General features: G+C 43.3%; 1 protein-coding gene across 1 annotated transcript; it reads left to right on the top strand.

The window, feature by feature from the left end:
- Window positions 1-11,849: 11,849 nt before the first annotated feature.
- zc3hc1 (zinc finger, C3HC-type containing 1) lies at window positions 11,850-22,559 on the top strand. Its single transcript, XM_064939265.1, has 10 exons — window positions 11,850-12,024; window positions 16,229-16,331; window positions 16,594-16,744; window positions 16,890-16,973; window positions 17,167-17,294; window positions 19,580-19,728; window positions 20,019-20,280; window positions 20,471-20,686; window positions 21,014-21,229; window positions 21,519-22,559. The coding sequence occupies exons 1-10, from the start codon at window positions 11,888-11,890 to the stop codon at window positions 21,588-21,590; spliced, it is 1,518 nt and encodes a 505-aa protein (XP_064795337.1). The 5' UTR covers window positions 11,850-11,887; the 3' UTR covers window positions 21,591-22,559.
- Window positions 22,560-26,804: the final 4,245 nt, after the last annotated feature.

The following is a 26,804-nucleotide window of genomic DNA, read 5'->3' as shown; positions in this document are numbered from 1 at the left end:
TTAAAATCCTATTTTGAGAAGATACATTTAAGTAATGGGCGGGGTTTTGACTTTGTGGCTGTGATAACTAGTGACGACAAAATTATGGGCGGGGCAAGGTACATACTATGTTGAAAATAAGCCAGGGTGCATAATTGAGCGCTTTGCATAGTTCATAGATCGTCCTATTTTCCTAATTGTCCATAAATTACTTGGATTTAATGCAAAAAGTTTGGCATATGTTGCATAATGATGGATTAAGCATGAATTACCAATTACTAATACTGTGTCACTGTGACTTGTTTAATAGAACAAAGCTTAAAGTCAAATGAAAATTTATTTATTCATACCTAGGCCACATGAAACTGTTGAGGAGGTTGAAAGTATTCATCAGGGACGAAAACACTTTATTGACACTATCAATTCATGAAGCAAAAGCACATCACTGACAATAGTCATAAAATCCTAGAAGAAGTGTTGGACATTCCCTCTTGGATTTCCGGACAAGATTGAGCTGAAAATAACCAAGAGGGAAATACATTTTATTTATTGAAAGAAGCATTTATGTTTTAAACAATTGCCTGTTGATCATTTAAATTCCACAATATGAAATTATATGAAGACAACGTCTATCTGTCAGTTCACTTTCTCAGGGTAATTTAACTGATTGGATGGCAATGACTTCCTTACCCTCCCTGTCCTGGATGGCTGTGCTTATTGCCAGAGTTTCAGCCACAACCAGTTGTGGTTCTAGCTTATATGGCTCCCTGAGGGGAACCCCCCTTCAACAATATGTCTGTGAAACTATGAATGAATTGTGGTTTATTTGGTAACATTTCATAGTGTGTCTGATTTTACTAATGGAATTAGTACTGTAAGTTAGAGGTGCACTAACTTGGGCTTCCAGTGGGGAGACCTGAGGTCAACCTACCCCCGCCCCCTCCCATCTCGTACTTCTGAGTAGTAGACCTTCCCAGGCAGTAGCCTGCCTAGCTCACAAACTTGAATCAGGGCGCCCACTCCGACAAGGTTAATTGACCCACAGTCCCACACGGTGACATGATATCATTGACATAACGTGCAAATCAGCAATAGAAAATCGATCGCGTAAATGTTACCAATCCAAATTTTTGAGGCCTCCCTGTGCCGCCCCCAACAAGATGCCGCCAAGGGCGGCTGCCCATGTCGCCTAAACCTAAATCTCATATTGTACATATAATTCGCCAGCCAGCATTCTACCACATACCTCAATGGTCCTTGGGGCTGGTGTTATGTCTTATTTTCTCTGTCTCCTTTCTCTCTGTCATGATGTCAGCTGAAAGTGTGTCTTCGGACAGTAAGGTGGAAGATGGACCCTGATGAGGCCACTGTTGTAGATAACCTAGTTATGGCCATCAGATGGTACTAGACAAACTTTGAATTGAACTCCAGCTCTTGCCAAAATGGTTTGTTTTTCTTTACACAACTGAACTGCTTCCAATTGGCTCATTCGTCCCCCTTCCTCTCCCCTGTAACTATTCCCCAGGTTGTTGCTGTAGATGAGAATGTGTTTTCAGTCAGCTTAACTGGTCAAATAAGGGTTGAAAAACTGTGATCTCAAATTCTTTAGTGCAATGGAAATTGATGAGTTCATTCTCCGCTAAAGTTTCTCCACAAATCTATGGATGGATAATGCCAGAGATATCCTTGGTCATGTCAACCACTGGCCTCTGGTACCCATGTGTGGCTAAGAATACCGTCACCTACTGGCCAGTACTTTGATCTCCTTTCTCTCTGTGTCCCCTTCATTTCACACTGTTTCTGTCAATAAACAATCAAATCTGTAAGTAGAATGGCCAGTTGTGCAGCCTTGTCACAGGTTGTAGCATCTGATGTGTGGTGATGATGCCAAAACTCTGTGTGCTGTGCACAACCAGTTGATTCCACTAGCCTTGATTTGGCTCGCTGACCCTGAAACAAGCTTAAATTGTCACGAATGCCGTCGTGGAAATGACCGGACCAAGGTGCAGCGTGGTGAGCGTACATTTTACTTTATTATAAATGGCACCAACAAAACAAGAACCACAACGCTTACAAGGGCTATACAGGCCACTAACAAAGACAACTACCCACAAAATACAAAAGGAAAAAAGGCTGCCTAAGTATGATTCCCAATCAGAGACAACGATAGACAGCTGTCCCTGATTGAGAACCATACCAAAACATAGAAACACAGAACATAGAGTTTCCCACCCGAGTCACACCTTGACCAACCAAACATAGAGAATAAAAAGATCTCTACGGTCAGGGCGTGACAGTAATATACCACGGCTTTGGGCTGTATCCAGGCACTCCGCGTTGCGTCGTGCATAAGAACATACCTTAACTGTCGTATATTGGCCATATACCACACCCCCTCGTGCCTTATTGCTTAAATATGTAACCTGACAAAGTTCACATATAAATATGAGTTATTGATCTATCATTCTACTTGAAAGCAAGTATAAGAAGCTGTAGATCTGTTCTATGTGCGCTTTTATATACTTCCTGTTTTTAAGTTTTGTTTTTGCATAATTTTACTTTTGGTTTTGTACACCAGCTTCAAACAGCTGAAAATACATTATTTTTGGTTATGGAAAATATATGTCACAGGGGTTTAGATGGTACAATGATTCTCTACACTATACTCACTTATTTTCTCACATACACTGAAATTATGCGTACTCGAGTTTTAACAACCAGGAAACAATTTAATTGCTAGCAATATTAGTCTATGAGTGCAAAGCCCTCTTCGGGGAGTGTGCCCGGGGGCCTACCTGATCGTTCTAATGATGCATTTTGCATCATGTTGTTGTGGCCGGTGACACTTTGCTTCCCGAAAGTCTATCATGGATATTCACCACTAAGGACTCAAACTCAATGTAAATGAATCAATCTTCATTATAACAGCCGGAGAGGTTCACAAACTCAATCCAAGCTTGATGAAATCTCTGAGGAGGGCATTCCCTTTCAGTACTCTTATACTGCTACTCAAACAAGTCAAATAAGCATGATTGACATTATTTATTATTCATCATTAAAACGTTGGTTCCTGCACGTGACTGACTGACACCTCATATGGCTTCTTCTTCCAAACATGGGACCTTGAAACTGAGATACTACTTTTGGATCCCAGAACAATGTTCTCGGTTTCCTGCCAATTGGTCTGAGGAAGAGGTCACAGTCAACTGCATGAACCAAGATAGAGGGAGAGGAGATGCTGTGTACAATTCAATGCTATCTCTTCAGACAACAACACTTTCCCTCACTTTCCCTCCTTTTTACACTGTGATAATCATCGTTCAATTTTAAGCTATCAAAGGAGGTTCTATTCTTCTATTAGGGTAAGCGAAATCAACACATTATACCAAACACTTCATACCTTCAAACCCTTCACTCTGGGTTGTACAATCTAAAAAACACACACATACACAAGGGATCTGTAGACTCAGATTGTTTCCAAGCTCTTACCACAATTGGGTTGCATTGACCTGTTCTGTATTTACTTCCTGTGACATCAACTAGTCAAAATATAAAACCTGTTTTTTAGCAAATCTGCTAGGGCCTTCAAAAAGTTGGTGCTGACTTATCAGCTCAGTTTTCTGTACTAAAATATTTACTTGGATTTACTCCAATTCTGGACACTGTTCCACATCATGGAAACAGATGATTGTTTTAGATGAAATTATGGGAGTTATGGTATATTCAAACTATGGAATTGAGTAATAATAATAGAATATTGTGAAATACGTATCTTATTCAATTATTCATACCTCTGTCCCAAATTTTCCCACTGTGTTCCTTACAGCCTGCTTTCAGTGAGTACCGTTCACTTTCACTGGCAGCTTATCTATTGGTCCACAGGAAGCTTATCTTTAAACAAAACACCAGATGGCAGCCTCTAATATTATATTAGTCCCAAGGCTCAATCCCTCTGTTCATCTTGTGACCTTGTATTGAAACATTTACTCCTTCAAATTACTAAGATATTGCCTTATTAGAGGGCTATCTGAAAGCCACTAATATTACCATTCACTTTCACTCGTCTCCATATCGGTTTCCTTCAACGAGGACCCTCCCTTTCTTCCCAATTTTTTAAACCATTATTTTACCAGGTAAGTTGACTGAGAACACATTCTCATTTGCAGCAACAACCTAGGGAATGGTTACAGGGGAGAGGAGGGGGATGAATGAGCCAATCATAAACAGGGGATTATTGTGCCCATGATGGTTTGAGGGCCAGATTGGGAATTTAGCCAGGACACCAGGGTTAATACTCCTACTCTTACAATAAGTGCCATGGAATCTTTAATGACCTCAGAGAGTCAGGACACCCATTTAACAGCCCATCCGAAAGACAGCACCCTACACAGGGCAGTGTCCCCAATCACTGCCCTGGGGAATTGGGATATTTTTTTAGACCAGAGGAAAGACTGCCTCCTACTGGCCCTCCAACACCACTTCCAGCAGCATCTGGTTTCCCATCCAAGAACTGACCAGGACCAACCCTACTTAGCTTCATAAGCAAGCCAGCAGTGGTATGCAGGGTGGTATGCTGTTGGCAATAGGATAGACCCTCTCAATCACTACTGCTAATGCACACAGATCACCATCAAACTGTGTTCTGCTTTCACCGCCACTGTAAGGTTTCAAAACATACAAAATAAACATTATAACTTTTTCCTTATTAGAAGGCAGTGATTGCATTTAAGTCTACTCTTAATATTTATTACCAATTTCTGTTGGATATTCACTTTCTGCTTCACACTCATTAAATGTCTATTATTTTGAGATTCATATGTAATGCGCCAAAATTATAAAATACATTGGCCAATTCAGAAGGGGAGCAATAAACTTCGGAGAGCTTTTTAAAGTAGCTATCTAGACTAGAGTTTCTTTCTGGGATCAACAGTCCACTGTCATTGGAATATTCTGTCCATAAGGTTTCTGGCATCTGAGACAAAATAGACAGGGAGGCAGTGTCAGACCCCCACTCCTCCTGGGAGTGCCCTCTCCTCAATTTCCCTGCATACTCATTGGTTTAATATCTGATCTTTTGGGACATCAACGAAAACTCTATCTGGGGTACAATAAACTGTAGCATTAAGTTTAGTTAACAAGTCTCTACCTAACAAGTTACGGTTGGGTGGGTGAACACAGAAAATCATTTTCAACATTCATTGATCCTATGGAATGGGGCATAGGTTTTGTTTCACCATGTGTTATTGGGGTGGAGGAAATACCAAAAGCCTCCAAACGTTTGCCTGGTACTGTATCTTTGGAGAGGGCATAACAGGTTAAGGCTTTGGAGAGGGCGCGACCATCAGAAGTCATTTCATGACTCATGACCCAAATATCTATCTTTGGAGAGGACGCGACCCTCAGAAGTAATGCCATGACTCATGACCCAAATATCTATCTTTGGAGAGGGCGCGACCATCAGAAGTAATGCCATGACTCATGACCCAAATATCTATCTTTGGAGAGGACGCGACCCTCAGAAGTCATTTCATGCCTCTTGACCCAAATATCTATCTTTGGAGAGGACGCGACCCTCAGAAGTAATGCCATGACTCATGACCCAAATATCTATCTTTGGAGAGGACGCGACCATCAGAAGTCATTTCATGACTCATGACCCAAATATCTATCTTTGGAGAGGGCGCGACCCTCAGAAGTAATGCCATGACTCATGACCCAAATATCTATCTTTGGAGAGGACGCGACCATCAGAAGTAATGCCATGACTCATGACCCAAATATCTATCTTTGGAGAGGACGCGACCATCAGAAGTCATTTCATGCCTCATGACCCAAATATCTATCTTTGGAGAGGACGCGACCCTCAGAAGTAATGCCATGACTCATGACCCAAATATCTATCTTTGGAGAGGACGCGACCATCAGAAGTCATTTCATGCCTCATGACCCAAATATCTATCTTTGGAGAGGACGCGACCATCAGAAGTAATGCCATGACTCATGACCCAAATATCTATCTTTGGAGAGGACGCGACCATCAGAAGTAATGCCATGACTCATGACCCAAATATCTATCTTTGGAGAGGACGCGACCATCAGAAGTCATTTCATGCCTCATGACCCAAATATCTATCTTTGGAGAGGGCGCGACCCTCAGAAGTAATGCCATGACTCATGACCCAAATATCTATCTTTGGAGAGGACGCGACCATCAGAAGTAATGCCATGACTCATGACCCAAATATCTATCTTTGGAGAGGACGCGACCCTCAGAAGTAATGCCATGACTCATGACCCAAATATCTATCTTTGGAGAGGACGCGACCATCAGAAGTAATGCCATGACTCATGACCCAAATATCTATCTTTGGAGAGGACGCGACCATCAGAAGTAATGCCATGACTCATGACCCAAATATCTATCTTTGGAGAGGGCGCGACCATCAGAAGTCATTTCATGACTCATGACCCAAATATCTATCTTTGGAGAGGGCGCGACCCTCAGAAGTAATGCCATGACTCATGACCCAAATATCTATCTTTGGAGAGGACGCGACCATCAGAAGTAGTGCCATGACTCATGACCCAAATATCTATCTTTGGAGAGGACGTGACCATCAGAAGTAATGCCATGACTCATGACCCAAATATCTATCTTTGGAGAGGACGCGACCATCAGAAGTCATTTCATGACTCATGACCCAAATATCTATCTTTGGAGAGGACGCAACCCTCAGAAGTAATGCCATGACTCATGACCCAAATATCTATCTTTGGAGAGGGCGCGACCATCAGAAGTCATTTCATGGCTCTTGACCCAAATATCTATCTTTGGAGAGGACGCGACCATCAGAAGTCATTTCATGACTCATGACCCAAATATCTATCTTTGGAGAGGACGCGACCATCAGAAGTAATGCCATGACTCATGACCCAAATATCTATCTTTGGAGAGGACGCGACCATCAGAAGTAATGCCATGACTCATGACCCAAATATCTATCTTTGGAGAGGACGCTACCATCAGAAGTAATGCCATGACTCATGACCCAAATATCTATCTTTGGAGAGGACGCGACCATCAGAAGTAATGCCATGACTCATGACCCAAATATCTATCTTTGGAGAGGACGCGACCATCAGAAGTCATTTCATGACTCATGACCCAAATATCTATCTTTGGAGAGGACGCGACCATCAGAAGTCATTTCATGACTCATGACCCAAATATCTATCTTTGGAGAGGACGCGACCCTCAGAAGTAATGCCATGACTCATGACCCAAATATCTATCTTTGGAGAGGACGCGACCATCAGAAGTCATTTCATGACTCATGACCCAAATATCTATCTTTGGAGAGGACGCGACCATCAGAAGTAATGCCATGACTCATGACCCAAATATCTATCTTTGGAGAGGACGCTACCATCAGAAGTAATGCCATGACTCATGACCCAAATATCTATCTTTGGAGAGGACGCGACCATCAGAAGTAATGCCATGACTCATGACCCAAATATCTATCTTTGGAGAGGACGCTACCATCAGAAGTAATGCCATGACTCATGACCCAAATATCTATCTTTGGAGAGGACGCGACCATCAGAAGTAATGCCATGACTCATGACCCAAATATCTATCTTTGGAGAGGACGCGACCCTCAGAAGTAATGCCATGACTCATGACCCAAATATTTAACGGAGCTTCGGCATAATTGCATCTTACTGGGGGAAACTTGATGACAATTTTCTGCTAAAAAAATCAACAATGACTGAGCGTCCTTGTGACATAATTCTTCTGATTGTGAGCAAACCAACAAACGGTCAACATACTGAACCAAAATACTCCCTCCAGGAGCAACAAAAGAAGAGAAGAGAAAAGAAAGAAAGCATTAGCTAAATCAATTACTGAAAAACAACAACTTCATGGAGGCACCTGGGATAAACAGTGTTAGGCATCAGGGGTACTCTAGCATCTACAGCATCATTTACTATTCTAAGGTCTTGCACAACACGATAATCACCAGATTGTTTCCTAACAGGGAAAATTGTTCTGTTACATGGCGAATTCGGGCAGAGAACCAGAGCGCCTCTTTCAACAAGCGCACTATGAATGGGAATGACTACCCAGACTATTTGCATAGCCCCAACCCTTCTGCGCCGCTGCTACTCTTTGTTATTATCGATGCATAGTTACTTTGATAACTCTACCTACATGTACATATTACCTCAACTAACCGGTGCCCCCGCACATTGACTATGTACCGGCACCCCCTGTATATATCCTCGCTATTGTTATTTTATTGCTGCTCTTTAATTATTTGTTACTTTTATTTGTTACTTTTTTGGGGGTATTTTCTTAAAACTGCATTGTTGGTTAAGTGCTTGTAAGTAAGCATTTCACTGTTGTATTCGGCGCATGTGACAAATAAAATTAGATTTGATTTGATACCCTTTTTGGCTTCTTTGCTGAGAGGGTACTGAGCTTTGTAAGTTCTATGGGTGCTTTTTGGAACAAGCTCAACTTGTGCAGCTCCTTTCATGCATGCAATGTCGGTCTTTGATTTAGCCCACAGTTCTTCAGGTATATCTTTTAGCCAATCATTGATCAACAGGAATTGGTTATTTTCTTGATGTTGTCATTGCAGTAGCACAGTATGGGGAAGAGAAAGTTGCTGTTGGAGCTGACCACTTTCTCTCTTCTTCCCAAGCCACCCAATCAGTTGTTTCCATCACTTTCTTCATCTGAACAGCTACATCTTTCCATTGTGTTCCAGGAGCTTTTGATAAGCTACAGTGGGGAACAGAGCCAGGGAGTTCATACAGACTCATCATGGTATCCGTCAGCAACACTCCAGCTGCTACGAAGTCTTCTCCTCTGTATATCTCATTCATGGTTATCTCATCTTTCTCTTTTTGTTTTGACAATCTCTGTTGGTATTCAGGGTCCTCTTCACATAAGGGAACAGCAGCAGTAGAATGTAGTTGTTCAGACACTTCCCGGTTAGCATGCAACGGGGAAGAGAGGGATTTCTATCTCAGCTGTCCCTCAACATGTTGATCATTCAAGGGCCCAATATAGTAACAGTTCATCAGGCATGGGAGGATTCCATTTTCTCTCAATCCCAATGATAATCCTTCTTCAGTACAGGCAACAGATAAATTCATTTTTTCTTTGAGGGGGACAGACATGGCAGAATTCTATGTTTGATTAGCTCGGGGAAGCAAGGGATTGAAGATGCATAAGGAGTAATAAGAGAGATTACTGAATGAGCTAATCAAACATAAAATTCTGCCATGTCTCTCCCCCTCAAATAAAAAATGAATTTAACTGTTGCCTGTACTGAAGAAGGATTGTCATAAAGGGGTTTTGGGTGGACAAAATTGGTACATTTTAGCAGTTGACAGGTCTCTTCTGGTTCTTCATCATTGTTTTCTTCATTCTGTTTCCGCCTCATCCCACGGTTGGGAGCCCCTCATCCACCTCCTCTTCCAAATGGTTTGTCCACCTGCACGACAACAGGTGGTGACGGCCACTCTCCTTGGCCTTCTCCTACTCCAAGACAGTGTCTTGAGAAACGTCCTAACTTCCCACAGTTGTAGCAGCTCCAGTCTCTCCCTCCGTCAGCAGGAACCCCTCGTCCAGGACAGTGTCTTGAGAAACGCCCTAACTTCCCACAGTTGTAGCAGCTCCAGTCTCTCCCTCCGTCAGCAGAAACCCCTCGTCCAGGACAGTGTCTTGAGAAATGTCCTAACTTCCCACAGTTGTAGCAGCTCCAGTCTCTCCCTCCGTCAGCTCCTAATCCAACAGCTCCTCCACCTGGCACAGGCCCACCTTTAAGTGGGTTATATGGGGTTGGGAGGCCACCATCTCCGTCTGCTGGTGGAGGATTTGGTAGTGGCGGATACAAGGGGGGCCCCATGAAATGGTTGCCCTCTGAGAAAGGCCAGCCAGGCTTCTTCTCCTTCTTTCTCTTCAAGTTGGCCTCTCACAGAAATCTCCATCTGTCCATCTGGTCCAGTCTTATGTTTGGTTCCAATCAAATCAAATCAAACTTTATTTGTCATGTGTGCCGAATGCAACAGGTCAGTACCCCACTAACAAATGTTTTATCCACTGCACTACACAGCCCTTTTGGTTCCCAGCATGGATCCTCCATCCTATGCTTACTATTTCCCTTTCCCATATTAAATCATTTGTTGAACTCTTTCAGTTTATCACACCATCCCACACTCACACAACTCGCACACCAGGGCTAAACCCCTGTTCAGTTAATTAGTGAATCACACAATACTCACATCCACATTCACCCAGTACTATTCCCAAACACATTCAGTAATCTCCCTTATTACTCCTTATGCATCTTCAACAATTGTCTTGTTGTTACTTCCTATGTATACATATGTATCTTCAACGGTTCTCTTGCCGCTACTTCCTATACATATAAAATAGCACCTCGTGCTCAATAACACCTTGTGCTATTATCATTGATTCTCAGACCTTTAGACACGTCTCATAAATGCCTAAAGACAATTGTCAGTGGGGCTTTTCCTTCCCTCACTCTAGCCTTCTCCTAAGACTAGTTATAGCGTTCTCTTAAGACTTTTGGGATCCTGAGTGGCACAGCGGTCTAAGGCACTGCAGCTCAGTATTAGAGGTGTCACCACAGATCCTGGTTCGATTCCAGGCAGTATCACAACCGGCCTTGATTGGGAGTCTCATAGGGGGGTGCACAATTGGCCCAGCCTCGTCCGGGTTAAGGTTTGACTGGGGTAGGCTGGCATTGTAACTAAGAATTTGTTCTTAACTGACTAGTCTAGTTAAAAAATAAAAAGATGATGTTACCTTTCTTCATTGTTATGTTTGGTTTTATTGTTGTATTTTTTTTCTTCTTCAACACATTCATTTAAATTGACTTAGTGAAATCAGTTGAGTTGTCCTTCTAGGTTTCGTAGATGTTGTGTTTCCTCCCAGATGCGTCCCACAGTGGAGGTCTGTTATGAGTGGGTCCTCACCCTCTTTTAGTGAGACGGGAATTTCCCTTTGCTCCTTCCCAAGAATATGCCACCGGTGTTCCCTCTCAGACCTTCATCGAAGGATCACGTCGAGGAGATCAAACATCCTGTTCATGATGCCACGATTGTCATGGAAATTCACCACTAAGGACTCAAACTCAATGTAAACAAATCAATCTTTATTATAATGGCCAGAGGTTCACAAAATCAATCCAAGCTTGATGAAAACTCTGAATAGGGTGTTCCATTTCAGTCCTCTTATACTGCTACATAAACAAGTCATATAAGCATGATTTAAATTATTCATTATTTATCATTAATGTTGTTTGCTGAACGTGACTGACTGACACCTCATGAGGCTTCTTCTCTCAAAGCTGGGACCTTGAGACTGAGATACTGATTTTGGTACCCAAAACAATGTTCTGGGCGTACTGCCAATTGGTCTGAAGAGAACTGTATCACAGTCACCTGGAGGGATGTGTACAATTCATTGCTATCTCTTCAGACACCAACATTTTCCCTCAAGTCCAATATCTTGACTGCTGACATGCAAAACATTTTGGAACTGTATCAACAGTGGACTAGTGAAAAAAATACTGAAAGATACATTTTTGAGCGGAGTCTCCCTTTAAGAATTTCATAATTTAACCACCAAGGCAAAGGACTTCACAAGGAAATAGTTTAAAAATGTATTTGATAAATAGCACTGTAACAGTATAACGATTACAGTGTATGGACTTTGACAGTAGCCTACAGCAAAGCTACATTTAGAAGAATATAATAGATTTTATATGGACCAGTGAGTTGAAATCTAAGCAGGGCATTATCCGAAGCGGAACAGATAGCGTTCCTCTTTCAGGGGGGAAGATTTAGCATCGAGCACCGACCGATCATGGCGGCCCTTGGCAGTCGTGGAAATCGTCTTGACAATTCTCCAAACAGACAATTAAAATCTGTTTTAGCATCTCCAGAGAAAGTTCGTGAACTTCTCAACGCAGGTGTGTTGTCGGATGAAAACAGATCAACTGGGTAAGATTTTGGAGAATTAACGAATGCAAATTGTTAGGGACCTAACGTTAACTAGTTCGCTAGTTTGCTAGCTAGCTTACTGTGGCTGGCTAGCTAACTAGATACCCAGTTACGGATCTAGTTTCCACATGTTGCATTACATTAGCAAGCAAGATGCACACTTTATTGAGACAGGTTTTTTTATGCCTTTCTTACTCGACAGCTAATTTGTGTTTGTTTTGTTATTTTACAATACTGTCTGGCCATTATAGCTGTCTATGTTACGTAGTGGCATGTTCCGTAAACGGTCAATAATATATGCAATGTAAATAATAGTCACAAATGATCGAGACATTTAATTGCAGTATTGTTTTCAAAGTAGATGCTGCATGCGCCACTGTAGTAACATACAATGTCTTCGAGTATGAACTTGGTTATATGTTTTTTTTATACCATATTTGATTGCTCACATGGGTCCACATGTGTGTTCATAAATTAGGGTTTGTAGCTATCAAATTACTGGAGTGGCTTATGTCATAACCCTCGAAGTACCAGCATGAGGTGAAAATGGCATCCATATTGGTCAGGGAGAAATCCAAACCAGTGTAATTGGAATGAACTGCAGTAGAGGCATAGTCCTAATTTTACTTATGCAGGAAAATAAAAGTAAGGTATGTGTTATATCAGAAATTGTGACAATATTTTAGGTTGAGAGCAATTGCACATAATTTAATAGTTTATACAGGTTTTATACCAATGTTCTGTATAAATGTCCTCTAAAATATATGTAAACAGACCATCATAAATATCTAATTGTTTGTTTTCTTGGAAAGATGTGAGTGCTATTTAAAGATACAATATCAGTGCTTGTTGCATTTACATCTTGTCTAAGTCCTATCATCAACTAATGTCAGCCAGTGTCTGGCTGTGGATTGACTGCATTGTTTGAATGGAATGTTGGCATATTGGCAGTTAATTAAAACAATTTATGGTATCATACCTTTAAAACTATCTGGCTAGCTAGCTAACAAACGTACAGTGCAGATAAACGCATTATGAAAGGGATGATCAACAATATTGAAAATAATAAAGGATGTGGAAGGTGTGTTTAACGATGTGCTAGCGGAGTGGCATTATTTTCCAGAGAACGCATACAGCCCTGAGTTAATTATCCCTTATATACCATGGCTATAATGAACACATTTGCCACTAGAAATGTGTTCATCATCCACTGAAGTAGCAAGTTTACTAGGTAGCTACAATAGTTTCCGTGGTAACCGATGTGAGAGAAATTACGTATTTACCTGATTTATTGAATATTAATAGTTAACAACTATATGCTTAACAAATAGTGAGAGATATTCATGACTAATGCTGTGCTTCTGTAGAGGGTTGGCTCCTCTCTTACACATTCACTCCTCTCAGCTGGTTTAGGCGTGTAGTCAAGGACTTTCTTGGAGACTACGGGATAGAGAGAACTTGAGGGACGGAATAACCTGTTAGCTTTGCTTCTGAGTAACTTGGTCACATAGTATAAGACAAGAGTGACCACAGTTCTTGAGTCTATCCTTTTTCTTTTACTATCTTCCAAGGGCACAGCTGTGTGGAGATATGAAGAGAAGAGGCTAGCTTGAACTGAAAGGAGAAACGGAACTGCTGTTATCACTTGTTTGTGCTCTATGATCTCACACTACCAATACACATAGGCACAAGAGGATAATAAGGTAGCTTATGATGCCCCGGGCTGCTGGGGATGGGTGGAACCAACCATGACTAAGCAGTTTTTGGGTTTCTATATAAACCCCTTGCATTTATGTATTATTCGGACTCTCAATGATCACTTCTGGGTGGTCGTTGACCAGCTCCATTATTGCAAAAATGAATCAATATTAAGGTATAATTGTTTGAAGAAATAAGTCTCTCTCCTTATTGGGTAGAATTTCCATGACATGAAACCACCAGACTTGCTAGTTTATCTATCCAAACCATCAGTCCTAGCTTGCTATTATGAAAATAAAATTCAACAATACCAATAATGTTTTCAAGTTGACTTTTGCTTTCAAACGCAGCACAAACAAAACATGTAAATATGAACTATGGCCATTGAATTCTACCATAGAAATATACTGTGCATTATAGGGAAATACGCTCTGGAATGCCCTTCAAGCCAATCAGAAACAAGTTTTCAATGATGCCATGGTATAATTAAGCAATAAGGCCCGAGGGGGTATGGTAAACTCAGCAAAAAAAAAGGAGCGTCATCTCACTGTCAACTGAGTTTATTTTCAGCAAACTTAACATGTGTAAATATTTGTACAAACGTAACAAGATTCAACAACAGACAAACTGGACAAGTTCCACAGACATGTGACTAACAGAAATAGAATGTGTCCCTGAAAAAATGGGGTTCCAAATCAAAAGTAATAGTCCGTATCTGGTGTGGCCACCAGCTACATTAAGTACTGCAGTGCATCTCCTCCTTATGGACTGCACCAGATTTGCCAGTTCTTGCTGTGAGATGTTACCCTGCTCTTCCACCAAGGCACCTGCAAGTGTCCGGACATTTCTGGGTGGAATGGCCCTAGCCCTCACCCTCCGATCCAACGGGTCCCAGACGTGCTCAATGGGATTGAGATCCGGGCTCTTAACTGGCCATGGCAGAACACTGACATTCCTGTCTTGCAGTAGCATTGTCATGCTGGAGGGTCATATCAGGATGAGCCTGCAGGAAGGGTACTACATGAGGGAGGAGGATGTCTTCCCTGTAACGCACAGCGTTGAGATTGCCTGCAATGACAACAAGCTCAGTCCGATGATGCTGTGACAAACCGCCCCAGACCATGAAGGACCCTCCACCTTCAAATCGATCCCTCTCCAGAGTACAGGCCTCCGTGTAACGCTCATTCCTTCGACGATAAACACGAATCCAACCATCACCACTGGTGAGACAAACGTGACTCGTCAGTGAAGAGCACTTTTTTCCGGTCCTGCGATGGTGGGTTTGTGCCCATAGGCGACGTTGTTGCCGGTGATGTCGGGTGAGGACCTGCCTTACAACAGGCCTACAAGCCCTCAGTCTAGCCTCTCTCAGCCTATTGGGAACAGTCTAAGCACGGATGGAGGGATTGTACGTTCCTGGTGTAACTCGGGCAGTTGTTGTTGCCTCCATCCTGTACAAGTCCCGCAGGTGTGATCGGATGTACCGATCCTGTGCAGGTGTTGTTACACGTGGTCTGCCACTGCGAGGACGATCAGCTGTCCATCCTGTCTCTCTGTAGCGCTGTCTTAGGCATCTCACAGTACGGACATTGCAATGTATTGCCCTGGCCACATCTGTAGTCCTCATGCCTCCTTGCAGCATACCTAAGGCACGTTCACGCAGATGATCAAGGACCCTGGGCATCTTTCTTTTGGGTTTTTAGAGTCAATAGAAAGGCCTCTTTAGTGTCCTAATTTTTCATAACTGTGACCTTAATTGCCTACCGTCTGTAAGCTGTTAGTGTCTTAACGACTGTTCCACAGGTGTATGTTCATTAATTGTTTATGGTTCATTGAACAAGCATGGGAAACAGTGTTTAAACCTTTTACAATGATGATCTGTGAAGTTATTTGGATATTTATGAATTATTTTTGAAAACCGGTTCCTGAAAAAGGGACATTTCTTTTTTTTACTGAGTTTTAATGGCCAATATTCCACGGCTAAGGGCTGTTCTTACGTACGACAATAAGCGGAGCGCTAGGACACAGCCCTTAGCCATGGTATATTGGCCATATATCACAACCCCCTGAGGTACCTTGTTGATATTGATGAACTGTTTACCAACAAAATTAGAGCAGTGAAAATAAATGTATTGTCATGGTATACGGTCTGATATACCACGGCTTTCAGCCAATCAGCATTCAGGGCTTGAACCACCCAGTTTATAATTTACACTGTTATGACAGCACTGGCAAACCATGGTGGACCAACTCCCTGACCAAAATGGCTGACCTTTATCCATCATAAGAAGGTCCATGACCATTCTAGTATTCTAATTCCATGGTTGGTACACTGTGTACATGCGATGTTGCTGACTTGTGAGCGTGCGCGACACAGAATATCATACATAACATTTTTAAAGTACCCTATACGAATTGTTGTATTTGATGAATGTTTGTTTAGCCCTGTAACTATAGCTAATGCAAATTCCTTCTGTGACATTTTTTTTCTTCTTGTGAATTTCAGTGTTCAGGGGGAGCTGGATAAGGTGGCACCAAACGGCAACAGTCAAGTTCCTTGTGAAGCGTCTAACAAAGAAGCCTTTTTCACAAGAGTCGAGTCCTACTCTATATCCTTTCTGCATCCACGCTGCGACATTACATGTTATACTGCCAAAGAGTTGTGTGGATAACCTTTTGAGTAGTACTGTAGTTGTCCAGCACAACCTTTGTTGTCTTTTACACACTAATAACATTGCCTACATTCCCCTTTTCACATTTTTCATCAAGAATATATATTTTTCCTATTTATTTAATCATAATGCTCATTATGATTATATCTAGTGTGCTGTGTAAACTTCCTGTGTAAAAAAGTTTCCTTAGCGGGAGCACTGTCTGAGATGGGCAGGAAAGCCCCGCACTCTTTCCCCCCTGAAGTGTGCCAGCTATGGCTGGATCAACGTAGGATGTGACATGTTGAAATGTTCAAGTTGCCAGGCTTTCCTCTGTGCATCACTACAACCAACCCTGGACTTCCAGAAATGTGAGCAGAGCAACTGGTTTTGACACCCCCTGCTGAACATTCAACCATTATTGCAAAAGCCTTTGTTTTTGTTATTGTTTTAAACACAGAATGTTGTCATTAATTTGTAGCTGAATACTTGCCCCTACTTCTTTCCTCACCATAGATGATTCCCGGATAGCAGAGATAACTAGACAACTACAGACACAGCATGATAAGTTTTGTCCATGGCCAGACTTTCCATGCCCAGGTAATACAAAACTTTAATTAATTAATCCTCTTGTTGATTGTCTGTGTTCATTAGGCAACAAAAGGAAGAAATTGTATGGATGTACTGAAACAGGGAGGGACTACCTGGACTTGTCCAATAAGTAACAGTCATTTTTAAAATTTCTGTTGTGTGCCTTACTGAACATGACCGTGATGTTGTATTGCCGTTTTAGACCGGTTCTGGCTTGTCCCGGCGAACGAGCCATCAGTGCTGCTCAGTGCTTTCCTGGTGCGCTTTCACACCACCTGTCTCCTGGAGCAGCAGCTACCTGCCATGAAGCCAGAACAGCTTAAAACCATGGTGAGGGAGGGGAGCCATGTTCCTACACAACAATGAATCACCTATAGAAAGATGGGCTCTGTCCAGATACTAGCCCCCTCTGCTAGCCCCTTCCCCTTATGGAGGTCTATCTATGAACCCTTGGTTTGGGAATGCAGTGCAGCTTTTTCCCCCACATGGCTTCTTGCATTACGATCCATTATTTACATTTAAGTCATTTGGCAGACGCTCTTATCCAGAGCGACTTACAAATTGGTGAATTCACCTTATGACATCCAGTGGAACAGCCACTTTACAATAGTGCATCTAAATCATTTAAGGGGGGGGTGAGAACGATTACTTTATCCTGTCCTAGGTATTCCTTAAAGAGGTGGGGTTTCAGGTGTCTCCGGAAGGTGGTGATTGACTCCGCTGTCCTGGCGTCGTGAGGGAGTTTGTTCCACCATTGGGGGGCCAGAGCAGCGAACAGTTTTGACTGGGCTGAGCGGGAACTGTACTTCCTCAGTGGTAGGGAGGCGAGCAGGCCAGAGGTGGATGAACGCAGTGCCCTTGTTTGGGTGTAGGGCCTGATCAGAGCCTGGAGGTACTGCGGTGCCGTTCCCCTCACAGCTCCGTAGGCAAGCACCATGGTCTTGTAGCGGATGCGAGCTTCAACTGGAAGCCAGTGGAGAGAGCGGAGGAGCGGGGTGACGTGAGAGAACTTGGGAAGGTTGAACACCAGACGGGCTGCGGCGTTCTGGATGAGTTGTAGGGGTTTAATGGCACAGGCAGGGAGCCCAGCCAACAGCGAGTTGCAGTAATCCAGACGGGAGATGACAAGTGCCTGGATGCAGAAAGGGAAGAGAGGAGGGTTGAGGAGGCAGAATCAGGAGATAGGTTGGAGAAGGTATGAGCAGAGGGAAGAGATGATAGGATGGAAGAGGAGAGAGTAGCGGGGGAGAGAGAACGAAGGTTGGGACGGCGCGGTACCATCCGAGTAGGGGAAGTGTTGGATGAGAGGGAAAAGGATACAAGGTAGTGGTCGGAGACTTGGAGGGGAGTTGCAATGAGGTTAGTGGAAGAACAGCATCTAGTAAAGATGAGGTCGAGCGTATTGCCTGCCTTGTGAGTAGGGGGGGAAGGTGAGAGGGTGAGGTCAAAAGAGGAGAGGAGTGGAAAGGAGGCAGAGAGGAATGAGTCAAAGGTAGACGTGGGGAGGTTAAAGTCGCCCAGGACTGTGAGAGGTGAGCCGTCTTCAGGAAAGGAGCTTATCAAGGCATCAAGCTCATTTGATGAACTCTCCGAGGGAACCTGGAGGGCGATAAATGATAAGGATGTTAAGCTTGAAAGGGCTGGTAACTGTGACAGCATGGAATTCAAAGGAGGCGATAGACAGATGGGTAAGGGGAGAAAGAGAGAATGACCACTTGGGAGAGATGAGGATCCCGGTGCCACCACCCCGCTGACCAGAAGCTCTCGGGGTGTGCGAGAACACGTGGGCGGACGAAGAGAGAGCAGTAGGAGTAGCAGTGTTATCTGTGGTGATCCATGTTTCCGTCAGTGCCAAGAAGTCGAGGGACTGGAGGGAGGCGCATAGGCTGAGATGAACTCTGCCTTGCTGGCCGCAGATCGGCAGTTCCAGAGGCTACCGGAGACCTGGAACTCCACGTGGGTCGTGCGCGCTGGGACCACCAGATTAGGGTGGCCGCGGCCACGCGGTGTGGAGCGTTTGTATGGTCTGTGCAGAGAGGAGAGAACAGGGATAGATAGACACATAGTTGACAGGCTACAGAAGAGGCTACGCTAATGCAAAGGAGATTGGAATGACAAGTGGACTACACGTCTCGAATGTTCAGAAAGTTAAGCTTACGTAGCAAGAATCTTATTGACTAAAATGATTGAAATGATACAGTACTGCTGGAGTAGGCTAGCTGGCAGTGGCTGCGTTGTTGACTTTGTAGGCTAGCTGGCAGTGGCTGCGTTGTTGACACTACACTAATCAAGTCGTTCCGTCGAGTGTAATAGTTTCTACAGTGCTGCTATTCGGGGGCTAGCTGGCTAGCTAGCAGTGTTGATTACGTTACGTTAAAAGAACGACAATAGCTGGCTAGCTAACCTAGAAAATCGCTCTAGACTACACAATTGTCTTAGATACAAAGACGGCTATGTAGCTAGCTAGCTACGATCAAACAAATCAAATCGTTGTACTGTAATGAAGTGAAATGAAAATGTGATACTACCTGTGGAGCGAAGCGGAATGTTGAAGACGGAGATTATCCTTTGCACAAAGACAATCCCTCTCATCTCACCACTTTGTTTCCCTGCAGTCTTTGACGGAGGATGTGATTAGCACTCTACTGCAGTTGATTGAGGATGAACAGAAGAAGCAGGGCAGGTCCCCTCTGAAGTCCACCTCTGATGCCCTGGCTGTCCAGGTGGCTGCCTGCATCGTGGCCCTCTGTGGCTGGACTGGAAGGTTAGACAAGGCTCACAATCTCCTTTTTATTGACCAAAAAATGTAGAGACGAAACATTGTAACATTAGAAAAATACCAGGTCACTCTTACCAGATTGTGGCACTTAAAAGCCTTTATTGAATTGGCATCTCCATGTAGGAAAGTTAAGACAAGAAAATGTTTTTAACTTTTAATTTTGTAAAGCAAAAAGCTGCTTAGCATATTAACTCAACTATTTTTTTTTCTTCCCCTCTGTATTCGTGTTATATTAATAGTTTTGTTTCCACCTTCTCCTCTTGCTGTTTTTGCAGCCCAGCTCTGCACGCCACGAGCCTACCCCTCCTCACCTGCTCCTTCTGCATGCGCAAAGTGGGTCTGTGGAACTTCCACCAGATGGAGGGAACGGGAAAAGAGGTAGAGGGAGATGTCCCAAAGTCCCCCACAACCCCGACGTCATCTACACCCCTGCCTGCACCCGAGGCCCAGGGGGACAGGAAGACTCCCACCTCGCCCTCACCTTCTCCCTACCGCAGGGGGCTGCGGAGCCAGGACAAGACCAGAGGCTCAGAACAGGTAGGTCTCAGGCAAGGCAGGCCACTTGAACTGGACGAATAGGTTAAGGTGGGAGTTGGAAGTTCTAGCAAACCTGTTTCTCCAGTTTCTCGGTTCTTTGTAGCTTTCATAATGTTGTAACATGGACTCTCATACCTCTAATCATGGATCTGTTTGTTAAAGTTGTTCTCTGTTGATTGTGTCTTGGCAGCCTGTGGGCAATCCGTCCCCCATGGTGGTCCGCACCCGCAGTAGGGACTCTCCCAGCCCCAGCGAGGAGCAGCCTGGCCCTCTGCCCAGGGGGAAGAGGCCCATGACCGGGGGCCGAGGCCAGGGGGAGGGGACAGGGAGCGAGGGGACTGCTTCGGGGGGCTCCAGCCCCCAACGCAACCCCAAACGCATGTGCCTCTCCTCAGCCAGTAGCCCTGTAAGTCTTTACTCTCTGTGTTTGCACCAGGTGTGTCTGGATCGTCCAGACCTGGTGTGTGTGTGTGTGTGTGTGTGTGTCTACTCTGTAGCAGATATAATACAGACAAATCTATCATCTATTTTAACACCACCCTTACCTAAAAATGTCTGCCTTGTTTTAACTGATCTTGGCCACTGGGGTGCATGGGGGAGGGGAATGCACTTCAAGGTGAAGTTAAAGTACTAAACTGACTCATGAGCAGCATCTAACTTCACCCTACTCCGGTGCATGCCACAAGCTATGCAACAGTTGACCGTTTGACTTTCTCCATTCTCTTGTTTTCAGGATGGCCCCCTGCATAGGAGTGTGTTTGACCCACTAGCCCAGCACAGAGACTGGTGCCCCTGGGTGAATGTAGGCAAGGAGAACACCCAGCCCACTGGTGGTGTACCCCTGCTGGGCCAAGACGGAGAGCACCAGCAGGGCTGGAAGGCTGCACTCACTCTCCTCCTCCCCATGAAGAAGTACTTCAGCCCAAACAAGGCAGCCAGTCCCCTACAGGTGAGAATCAAAAACCTGGATGTGGTAAAATGGTGGTCCTGTGTCTCACTTGGTTGAGCATGGCTCTAACAATTCCAGCATTGTGGGTTTGATTCCTGCTGGGACCACCCATATGAAAATGTAAGCTTCCAAGGATGTAAGTCACTCTGGATAAAAGCATCTGCAAAAATGGCATACTATTATGACAATGGAGAAATGTATATTGCATTGTTAGTTTCAGCATTTGGTCATACCTCTGCTATATGAGCAAGCTTCCATTTCTAACACTTATGTTCCCTCTTTCCTGCAGGGTCCACATGACAAGTCTAAAAGAGTGTTTGCTATCTTCCGTCAGTGGCAGGTATCTTCCCCATCTCAGTAAGGTCTTCCTCTCTCCACCCCAGAGACAGGATCATCGTGACATTCTCCATTGATATTCTTCCCTGTGGTATGCTGTACTGTACTAGTTGCACTGACAGTGGTTTCATATCCGTGTGTTTCTCCCATCCGTTAAGTCAGGTTTACAATCATGGGGGGGTGATATGAATTGAAGTACAGATGAGGATGGTTTTGCCAATGAACTTTGGAATGTTGCCCGGCTGCATGGTTCGAAAGCGATGAGTTCTTCAGACATTGCCCACCAAGGAAATTCTGTTCTGAATGCAGTTTTTTAAAAGTGTGTTGACTTTACACTAAACTTAGAACCCACAGAATGCAATGGCACACGGACACTGCCTGGTCACAGACCTGCGCCTTGCCTTGTTTGTTTTACCTCCTATGAAGACCACATGTGCTCTTGTCCTGTCGTGTGTCTATGGCATATATGAGGGACAAGGACTCTGAAATCTACCCCGTGAGAAAGAGCCATCTGGCTTACACTGGAAAAAAAGTCAAATGTATTATCTTCAAAGAGTATACTCTGTCATGTAGAAGTGTAAACATTTATTTACATTTTTACCCTAAATGCTGTGAGGAAGTCATTTTTTTCAGTGCTGTTTTTTTTCCAGAGAGTATAAAGACGTAGATATAGGATTTCTAAACTTTAGGCGTACTAAAATATTTTGCAATTTTGTTACACAAATGTTTTTTGTAACTTTGAAAAAGCTTTTTAGTTGTGTTAGTTTGCAAGTCTAACGTGCTAAAGGGAGGGAGGGTGAAATATTTTAATTGTAGATGTTAAACCAGGTAGAACAAATCATTTGCCGTAGAAGTCAGAGGATGTTTGGGGAGAATGTTGATTTAGTCTTTCATTCCATTTGCCTTTGTGGTTTTCTTAGCCAATGCAGTCCCTTCTACTGTGCATGTGCTTTTACTCTCCTAAGAGGATTTAATAAATGTTCCTCTTTCTGCATGTTTATTTTTACTCTGCATTTTATCTTCATGTGTTCCCACAGCATATCCAATTTGTTGTGGAAGGATAAACTAATGACAAATTCAAATGCGGCTTCAGAAGAGAACATGTCGCTGGCACTGTTCCAGTAAATGTGGTCTTAAGTAGTTTGAACAAAGCTTGGATCTGGGCCTGTATCCACGTAGCATCTGAGTGCTGATCTAGGATCTGCCTGTATAATCTTGTCAGTTATGATCTACAAAGCACAACTGATTCTAGACCAGCACTCCTACTCTGATATGCTTTGAGGATACAGGCCATGGTTTTGAGTGGCCCTTAGTCTTCTCACAGCAGCGTCTATGACCTACACAATAGCCCTAACTCTTCCCGGGCTGTCCTGTGGTTCCACACTGAGGTACTCAAGGTCAGCCCATTATCCATTATAGTAGCAGTGAAGAGTTTCATTTCAGGGTCCTCCCTGGTGGCCATTTTGTCTGCTCTCATTTAAAACCAGACAACATGTGCAGTTTTTTCCTTCACATCTTAGAATCAGTCAAGCTTAGTACTAGTAATGCTACTCAGGTTGAGGTGTAATATCTAGCCTATTAGTCTGACTTACACAACCAATGGTAATATATTAGAAAAAGAGAAAGCAGTTAGTATAGAAGAAAAACATGGCTGTTATGAGCTGAGTTTGTCCTTGATACATCATTGCATTTATAGCCTTGGTCTTGCTCAGAAAGAACTCTCTTGGTTAGGTCCCATCTGTATCCTATGTTGTTGCACAAGTTTTGAGTTATTCCATAATGTTTCTGTTTCTAAGAGGCAATTCAACTGTGAGAGAGCTGGTAGAAATCCTTAACATGTATTATATTAAGGGATCCTGGAAAGGTACTAAGTGTGCAGCTAAAACAAACCTGGCAGCGATGCCGTTTTGTGGCCTGGTTTCCCCTTCTAGTGTTGCTATGGGGGGGGGGGGCATAGAAATAGAATGATCCCATCAAGGAATGTTGACTTGAATGGGGATGTCCGTTCCGGTAATTTGATTTAGAAGAGAGAGGCTGTGTCCTATGGACTGACAATGTTAGAAATCTGGGGTCTGCCTTGTCAGTTGCCACCCAACATCTGTGCATTCACTGCTGGGGGAGGGAAGGGGAGTCAAACCAATATGCCACATGATGGGGGAGAATCTGTCTGAACTGGAAGCAATCCCACAGAGAAGGATGTGTCCATGAAAATAATATATTCCTGAACTCGGAACCAAAATATGTCAATCAAATCAAATGTATTTATAAAGTCCTCCTTACATCAGCTGATATCTCAAAGTGCTGTACAGAAACCCAGCCTAAAACCCCAAACAGCAAGCAATGCAGATGTAGAAGCACGAAGCAACTTAAGATATACACTATTTGATGGATGAGGAATCTGACAAGCGTGCCTTTTAGCTTTTTATTGCATCAAGGATCAATGCAAGCTTTTATATTCAAACACCCATTTAATTAAGATCACTTCATTGCTCAATTACGCAAGGACTTACTGAAATTTGATTTCCCCTTTTAACCCAACCCCTCCGGAAGACATACAGTACCAGGCAAAAGTTTGAACACGCCTACTCATTCAAGGGTTATTCTTTATATATACCATTCCTACATTGTAGAATCATAGTGAATACATCAAACTATGAAATAACACATGGAATAATGTAGTAACTAAAAAAGTGTTAAACAAATCAAAATATATTTTATATTTGAGATTCTTCAAAGTAGCCACCCTTTGCCTTGACAGCTTTGCACACCTGGCATTCTCTCAACCAGCTTCATGAAGTAGTCATCTGGAATGCTTTTCCAACAGTCTTGAAGCAGTTCCCAAATGCTGAGCACTTGTTGGCTGCTTTTCCTTCACTCTGCGGTCCAACTCATCCCAAACCATCTCAATTGGGTTGAGATCGGGTGATTGTGGAGGCCAGGTCATCTCATGTAGCACTCCATAACTCTGTGTTGGTCAAATAGCCCTTACACAGCCTGGGGGTGTGTTTTGGGTCATTGTCCTGTTGAAAAACAAATGATCGTCCCACTAAGCGCAAACCAGATGGGATGGTGTATTGCTGCAGAATGCTATGGTATCAATGCTGGTTAAGTGTGCCTTGAATTCTAAATAAATCACTGACAGTGTCAGCAGCAGAGCACCATCACACCACCTACATGCTTCATAGTGGGAACCACACATGTGGAGATCATCCATTCACCTACTCTGTCTCTCACAAAGACACGGTGGTTGGAACCAAAAATCTCAAATTTGGACTCAATTTTCCACCGGTCTAATGTCCATTGCTCATGTTTCTTGGCCCAAGCAAGTCTTTCTTCTTATTGGTGTCCTGTTGTTAGTGGTTTCTTTGCAGTAATTTGACAATGAAGAACTGATTCTGACAGTCTCCTCTGAACAGTTGATGTGTCTGTTACTTGAACTCTGAAGCATTTATTTGGGCTGCAATCGGAGGTGTAGTTAATTGCTGATTTCTGAGGCTGGTAACTCTAATGAACTTATCCTCTGCAGGGGAAGTAACTGGGTCTTCCTGTGGCGGTCCTCATGAGAGCCAGTTTCATCATAGCGCTTGATGGTTTTTGCAACTGCACTTGAAGAAACTTTCAGTTTTCCAGATTGACTGACCTTCATGTCTTAAAGTAATGTTGGACTGTCATTTCTCTGCTTATTTGAGCTGCTCTTGCCATAATATGGACTTAGCCCTATTTGGTAAACAACCATCTTCTGTATACCACCCCTACCTTGTCACAACACAACTGATTGGCTCAAACAAAATTCCACAAATTATCTTTTATCAAGGCACACCTGTTAATTGAAATGCATTCCATGTGACTACCTCATGAAGCTGGTTGAAAGAATGCCAAGTGTGTGCAAAAAAGGCAAAGGGTGGTTACTTATTTAGAATCTGAAATGTAAAATATATTTTTATTTGTTTAACACTTTTTTGGTTACTACATGATTTCATATGTCCTAGTTCGGATGTATTCACTATTATTCTACAATGTAGAAAATAGTTAAAATTAAGAAAAACCCTTGAATGAGTAGGTGTCCAAACTTTTGACTGGTACTGTACATATACAGGTTTTGGAGAGGGGGTCTGTTCTTGTTGGGGGTTAAGTGCCTTGCTCAAGGGCACAACGGATAGGATTTGATACCAGCAACTCTCTGGTTGCTCCCCCTCACACACTTACACTGAACTGGAGAAGCACAGTGATTAATGAGGCCCTCTGCTCTATTTTGGTATTTTCTTTTGCCTCTGCAGCGCCTTTGACCTTGCGATTGATGAGTAGGCTCTGTGTGTGTGTGTGTGTGTGTGTGTGTGTGTGTGTGTGTGACTGGATTTGGGTTGCGGGTGGACTACACGATGTGCAGTTTGCACTGGGCTGTGTGGAAAGACGGTAGGTAATGGAATACTCCTTGTGAGAACGGTGTTGTGCCGAAAATCTCCCCCTGACAGAATTCTACCCCCCTTCGAGTACTTCATTGCTGCAACTTGCTTGCTTGTTGAGATTTCTGCTCTTCACTGCGTTGTCAGTTTAGCCTACATTTCTCTGAACTTATGAGCAGAAAACATTTTTGTCTGCAGTTTTCGTTTTGGCTATTTGTTTCAAGTGTATGTGACGGTTCCAGTTTGTATGGCGCTCTGGGCGAACCCCTTTCAGCGCCCCGGGGCGCCCGCACTAGGGGTGCCCCGTGCCGCCTCTGGCAAGATGTCGCCCGTACCTAAATCCTCTACTGATTGGTATTAGTCTATGAATTCATCTCTCCCATGTCTTATTCGACTAATATTTTTGAAAGTGTAAGGATAATAATTCCGCCATTGTTGTTCTGAAATGTTTATTGCTTGCCAACATTTTACTCTCTCCTCTATGTTTAATATAACACACGTACATTCATTATTCATTTCGGTTGCCTATTTCGGTTGCCGTGAAGTTTGTTCAAAATAAAGTATTTTACTCTGTACCACAAGAATTTATCTCTCGCCACCAAATTAATAAGGAAATTAGAAGGGGGGGGGGGTTCTAACAGGGGGAGAAAGATAATTAACAGAGGGCCATTACCACTTTTTTTTATATTAAAATCTCAGTCTATGGTCAATAATAGCTTAGCTATGTGGCAGCTTGTCCATCAAACATTTTTACGTTGATAAGTCTGTAAAGACTACTAACACAATTTTGCCATTTATGTTGACGTTTTTTGTCTCGTGTATATGACGCGGTCGGC

This window comes from Oncorhynchus masou, chromosome 27, assembly GCF_036934945.1.
Source record: "Oncorhynchus masou masou isolate Uvic2021 chromosome 27, UVic_Omas_1.1, whole genome shotgun sequence".
In the NCBI taxonomy this organism is placed as follows: domain Eukaryota; kingdom Metazoa; phylum Chordata; class Actinopteri; order Salmoniformes; family Salmonidae; genus Oncorhynchus; species Oncorhynchus masou.
The sequence above is the reverse complement of the archived record's forward strand: the minus strand, read 5'-3'. Positions and strand labels throughout refer to the sequence as shown.

Bases quoted from the DNA above. Each gene is read 5' to 3' on its own strand.
- zc3hc1 (XM_064939265.1), top strand. From the start codon at position 11,888: ATGGCGGCCCTTGGCAGTCGTGGAAATCGTCTTGACAATTCTCCAAAC. The intron at 17,295-19,579 runs GTGAGGGAGGGG...GTTTCCCTGCAG, and splicing joins CAGAACAGCTTAAAACCATG to TCTTTGACGGAGGATGTGAT. The intron at 20,281-20,470 runs GTAGGTCTCAGG...GTGTCTTGGCAG, and splicing joins AGACCAGAGGCTCAGAACAG to CCTGTGGGCAATCCGTCCCC.